Source organism: Anoplopoma fimbria, chromosome 24 (genome assembly GCF_027596085.1).
Source record: "Anoplopoma fimbria isolate UVic2021 breed Golden Eagle Sablefish chromosome 24, Afim_UVic_2022, whole genome shotgun sequence".
Classification (NCBI taxonomy): Eukaryota; Metazoa; Chordata; class Actinopteri; order Perciformes; family Anoplopomatidae; genus Anoplopoma; species Anoplopoma fimbria.
This window is the reverse complement of record NC_072472.1, coordinates 19153796-19160265: the sequence shown is the minus strand read 5'-3', so window position 1 is coordinate 19160265 and position 6470 is coordinate 19153796. Positions and strand designations below refer to the sequence as shown.

The following is a 6470-nucleotide window of genomic DNA, read 5'->3' as shown; positions in this document are numbered from 1 at the left end:
CACTATTGATAATTAGATTGCACTATGTACCTCAAAAGAAGGTGGGGGTTCACGTATCTTCCAGCTGGTCCATCAGCAGCAGGCCTGTTGTGACAGTGGTCTTCGCAGATCAGCGATGTCGTCAAACCTGCCAGCATCATCCAGCAGATGGAGTCCTGCCGCATTTTATAAATCCAAATATACTGCTGTTCACTCTGCCATCATGAAGTTCATCTGCAATCCCTGGCAAGTTAATCAAGATTGAAGTCAGTCAGTTCAACACAATAAAAAGCAAACATGTTGAGATCAAGCAGAGTATGGACCGTGTGTGTGCAGCTCTTTACTCTCTGATGTTTACATCATGCTGTAAAAGTTCATTTTCATTACCATCTGACATTAACATAAATTCATTACAATTAACTTGAAGACAGTCTTGTCATTTGCTCAAATAAATTACATGTTTTACATATCATCATCTTTTAGTTAAGTTCAGGAGTTATAAACAAACTTTAATAAACAATATTACTGGATAGTACCAATAAGAACTGGTAAACTGTGTTAAGATATATCCAGCTACAAAAAATAATTGAAAGAAAGAAAATAATAAAAGGTCTATCTATAGTTTACAACATGTTTAGTGGATTTACCAAACACTTCGTCGTGAATTTAATTAAATCTTCTTGTTACATTATTATAACTGTATTTATTATAAGATTATGTTAAATAAAACGAAAATGATTAAAAACTGTTGCTTGGAGTTTATAAAATGTTTTCAATAAAACCCACCACTAAATACAAAGCCACAAGAGTACGACGGCAAGAACGAAGGACAAACAAGAGAGAACGAAAAACTGCCGCCTCACTCTCAGAGATAGTACAAGTAAGTGACAGGTCAGCGTCGATAAAAACACAAGCAAAGGACATGCTCATGGCGCCATTAAGGAAACGCTACCTAGCAAAGATGGCGTCTGACAGTTTTTCGAGACTTCAGGTGCTGGTTAGCCGAAGCCTGTCTGCTCGAGTATCCTCTGAATCTCCACGATGTAGAAGAGCTATCACATTAAGTGCGATGTACTTTTGTAAAACAATCTTTATTTTACAGTTACACACATACAAATGATTCATATTGACTCAAATAGCGTTATGACCTAGACAGTGCTGTTGTCGCGTTATGCTTATGCAGCTCTTTCATCTACAGGGTCTTTGGTTCTTGTAGCGTCATAAGAGCTACTGACGAAAATACATCACCTCTGCTTTTCCTTCCAATACATTTCATTTTCTCAGTATTATTATAGCATTTAAGAAATCAGGCATTCTTCTCATATGTGGGTTATCACATACACAGTAAATACCAGCAGGAGTTCTACAATATTAACAGTGATGTAAACCACTAAAACCAGACTGCAGCAGTCCCCATAGCAACAGAGGAGAGGGAGGGCATCACAAAAGACATAGAGACACTTAATGATTCAGGCCACTTAAGTTCACATCCCAAGCTGTATATCATCTTTTAGCACTAAAAACAAAACCACACACCACACAGACCATCCTAGTCCCTCTGAGAGATTGGAACTTGAGAGATATCAGTTGGCCCCAATTTCCTAGGCACAGATATGGTACGATCCACCCTCATAATAAAACCCTCACTAATGGTTTCCCCCCTCCCTCTGTCTGGCAGGTACCACTTACTGCCAGGGGGGGGGGGGGGTGATCCTATCCATCCACCACACATCGAGTGCTCATTGTGGATGGATTGCAGTGCACTGGACTGTATAGAGCAGGGTACCATCCAGGCTGTTGTCTGTGAGGGGTGGGGTCCGGCTACACTGATACCACCAAACATAAGCTTACAGAGGGTCACAGAGAGGCAGAAAAGGGAGGAAAAAAGAGAGAGAAGAGGGGGGAAGATTGCACCTGAAGAGGACTACAAAACGGGTAAGGAGAAAAGGGGGTGGATGGAGATGGAAGGGAAAAGACAATGGAGAAAGGTCCAGAATGGTTCAAATACATTCGCTCCTTTGCTGCTGTCCTTTTTCCCCTGTTGATAATCCATCCTACTTGATTCCTTTTTCATCTGTGACACTTTTTTATTTTCAGATATTTGCACATTTAGTCATAATTTCATAAATATCTATGGCTGCAGTGCTTATTTCATTCTACATTTGATATGTTTGTGGTTATTCTTGCTCGTAGTGGGAGAAATATTGGCCATGGTGAATAAATCTGACCAATTGGCCCAGCTAACATGTTTCTTTTGCATGTGATGTAATGAACTATATGCTTCTGTTACAATATAAGATGACATGATGTATCAGATGGGCCATTTATGGCACAATGTTGACTGATATTTATACATCAAAATTGGGGCTGACTTGTGTCATGCTATCTTGCTTGCTATGCAGCCAAGGCTGCCAAAATATAAAAACAAGCAATGAATATTATAATTGTTGAGCATAGCTTTTATCATATATGACATAATAGTGCTGTACGTTGTATTTGTCTTAAAACTCTTAGTTTACACATACACTGTAGTCAATTTGATCAACCAACTACACTCACATATTGAAAAACTAACTTTACAATCAATAACCCTCATTGGGTGAATTGGAAATCATAATTTTAATCATAAGTTATTGCTACCTATAAACATTATTTATACAAATTGTATCTATTTAGAAATACATTTAGTCAAAGTGACGAGTTGTATTTCTAGGACATATGGATCCATCATTCCTGGAGATGCAGGGCTATAGGGGAACAATTTAATGAAACACTTAAAACAAAGGTATTTCTATCCATGAAGCTTAAACGTTGCTGTGTTTGTGGCCAGGATGAAAGGAGACACCCCAGTGAACAGCGCCATGAGTGTCGGCCAAGCCAGGAAACTGGTGGAGCAACTGAAGATAGAGGCTAGTTTTTGCAGGATAAAGGTAAGAAAAGCTGAATGCCTCAGATTCAGATATGAAAAATAAAAGTGGAAAGCGATTAAACAAATGAGACTGAGGGGAAAATGGAGGCAACTGACGAGTAAAAAAACAGTACAGTGGATTAAATAACACACTCAATCTTACTTGGACTTAATGAAAAGCTAAACATCCTTCTATTTCAATACAAGTCCAGATATTTCTGGTGCCCCACACTGATCTAAAGTGTTCCTTTTTTTCAGCAAGTCAAGTACATGTCCACACAAACTTAAATTAGAATAATACTATGATTGATAATGCTGCACTAACTAAACCTGCCCTCAGATTAAAAAAGATAAAGTTTGATTTACATTTGTCCATATAGAGCCCCACATCCAATTAGTAATGACTGGACAGCAATGAACATTTTTGACATCCACATTGATTTGCAGTTGAAGGAAATCACCAGTGACCCTCTCAGAGATATTTTTCAAATGGTATTGGCTTCTCTCATGTTCCTAATGGCATCAAAAACACCTTGCAGAGGCTTCTTTCCTGGTTAAAAATGATGATCCATTAGTGTAAAATCGATGTACGGGACAAACATATAAATATAAATAAGGCTAATAATATCATGTTTTAGAGACAGTTTTCAGCTGCAGTCACCACCGACAAAGCCTAACTTTATGGCAAGAATGGGCTGAGGGAATAAGAAAAAAGTTTGAACCAGCAGGGTTCAGAACGATAAAATATATTTTGAAGTGAGGAAGACGTGCTTCCTTCTCTTTACTCCAAGACTTTACAAGAACCAGTACATATTTAGCAATTAATGTTAGATATACTGTAATTCAAAAAGAATGACTAGAGGTCTCTTCATACACTTCTTTTTTCTAAAAACTGCTAAAAGTAAAATCAAAGAAAAAGTAAATCCAAATTTGTTATGTACTGATGCCCATACTTTCCACTCAAACTCTGTTATTGATTCTGTATTGTTTCTAATGCCCAATACTCTAATGCCCAATACTGATGTTTGCAGTTACAAAGTTACCTTTGTAACTGCAAACATCTTTTCTTCAAATTAATCAATATTTCACTTGCTCATCCTGTTAGTATTATTTATAGTAGTATAACTATTTGCATTTTCTACATCCAGACACATTAAAAATTCTCAACTTCATGCAGCGTTGGTGGAGAAACATTTGATACAACTCATTTTAGGTTTTGACTAGTTTAATCTTCATTAGCCAAACTTGGCTGTCAATGAAAGACGCTAACATTTTCAGACTAAGGCTTAAAAGCCAAGACTGTTAAATGATGTGGTGAGGGTTTTTTAATGGTGGCATTACTATTACAGATATTATTACGACTACACACTGTTTATAATGATATGCATGAACCTCAGTCATAAACAAAAGACAGGAAAAAATGGAAAACTGGGAGAACACACCCATCATTATTAGAGCTGCAAGAGAATACACCACTGATCTTCATGAGGGTCACACGGACAGAAGGTTTTAAAACATATCTTTCTTATAAACTCTGATAAATCTGTATGACACTGAATAATAATTTGCCAAAGATATTCTAGATATACTTCAGCCTACAAAGACAACCAAATTCAGGGCTTCCAATATGTAAGAAGTGTAGAACTTTTGTGGCAAATAATTCCAGATTCTGAGAGCCTAATAAAATCACAGGATGACCTTTGAATACTTTGTTTTAATGAAGTAGCGGTTGAAAACAGCGAATATCTAACATACTCATGAACATGAACCGCCCTAAATCTGAGCATCCTCATCTCTAGGTATCAAAGGCAGCAGCCGACCTGATGGCATACTGCGACGCACACTCCTGTGACGACCCGCTCATCAGCCCCGTGCCAACCTCAGAGAACCCTTTCAGGGAGAAGAAATTCTTCTGCGCTCTTCTTTGAGACCAATCAGGGATTGTTGAGAATAACAGTACATCTGTACAGTATGTACATGTATGTACAGTGTGTACATGTACTTCTGATCCGAATAAGACATCAATGTACTATAGAAACCTTGCATAAAAGCTGCCGATGTACAGTACACGATCAACTACGAAATGTCTCAAACTAAATTCTTTAACTGCTGACGTCCATCTCAATGTTAAAGGGGAAGAACAAAAAATAAATGAACTTGAAGTAAAAAACCCAAAAGCAATCAGTAAAGAGTTAGAGTTATCATTATGAAAAAGAAGACTGGAGGAAAAAAAGAAATTTAAGAAATGTCTATCATCTGTTTGAAAAGAACATTTCATGCTCATTTATATTACAGGTAACTGCATCAAGTGTCTTAATAGGTCCCACTGGTCACAGGAACCGACTCATATGGATTCTGCAGCATTTGATTCTTTTAACTGGGAGGCTACACTCCCACATTAGGTCTTTGGATTGTGGTGGTGCTACATGTCTCAGATGCTGCTCTCATAGGTCAGGGTGGTCAGTCCCCCCCCCCCCCCCCCCCATAAAAAGTCTCCATACATTTGAGATCTGGCAAGTGAGAAAAAAAAGACAAGCCTATGTTAGGTAATGAAGTACATCCCATGTGGTGATTACTTGTAGATGGAGGTAATAACTCTTCTTCAGATTAGAAGTGCGTTACTTACAGGTAGAGGTCTTCATTCTCCCTCCAACATTTAGATTGTCCTTAAGAGCTACATCCCATTTGTTGTCAATGTATTTTGTATTCCTCATCCACTTTCCTGTTTTGGCAGTTTAGGACAACAGCTGTTTATGACTGAAGCATAATCATCTCATCAATTTGTTTCAAGGTTTTATTAAGATTTTAGCATTTGCTCATTTCTATGCTGTTGCTGTAGCGTGAATGTGTATATGTGTGTATGCATAGGTGCTACTGTGAAAGGTAAGCAACAATTCTGAGCATCTGATCACTGTCAAATCAAGATTTTATAGTTCAATAGCACAGACCCCCACCAAAAAAAATATTCCAGGGGTTATGGACCATTGATATATAATCCACACCATTAAAGCTAAATCTGCGATTTGATTATTATAAGTCTGTCACATGAACAATTAAGTATTTATATGAGGGAAAAAATAAATACAGCAGTTACAATGTGTTTTAAACAATCAGGTCTGAAGTTCTCCAGAGCAGAGGGGTCCACCAGTCTAACGTCTGTACTATTCATGTGAATAACTGGGGGATTCCCATCTTAATTAAAATGTGTCTCTTTCTCTGTGGTGAATCTCCATATACCGTACAGGCAATGTTTATTTCTGTTCAATCACATCCACAATAATCAAAAAAGCTCTCATTTTGAGTTCCCTCAGACATATCATCTCATGAGCTCCATGGCATCTACAACATAATAAAACTTTTGGGAACCCCTGCTCTTGGCCGTTTAAAAACAATTAACCAATGTATTGTCAATATCCTGCAAATATCAAATTTGGAGCTTTGGCGAAAGAGAGACCATGGAACATCATGTATTGAAATAAAAACCTCATGTTATCAAAGAGTTTCTCGCATTTGTGATTTTATTTGATAAAAATGTAATCATTTAAATGCACATCTGAAAACAAAAAACGGGTTTCCAAATGAT

The 6470-nt window shown here is 37.5% G+C and overlaps 1 protein-coding gene across 1 annotated transcript; it reads left to right on the top strand.

Annotated features, from left to right (window-relative positions):
- Positions 1 to 1720: 1720 nt before the first annotated feature.
- Positions 1721 to 5113, top strand: gng3 (guanine nucleotide binding protein (G protein), gamma 3). The gene is made up of 3 exons (XM_054625264.1): positions 1721 to 1914; positions 2810 to 2909; positions 4687 to 5113. The coding sequence occupies exons 2-3, from the start codon at positions 2811 to 2813 to the stop codon at positions 4813 to 4815; spliced, it is 228 nt and encodes a 75-aa protein (XP_054481239.1). The 5' UTR covers positions 1721 to 1914; position 2810; the 3' UTR covers positions 4816 to 5113.
- The last annotated feature ends 1357 nt before the right edge of the window (positions 5114 to 6470 follow it).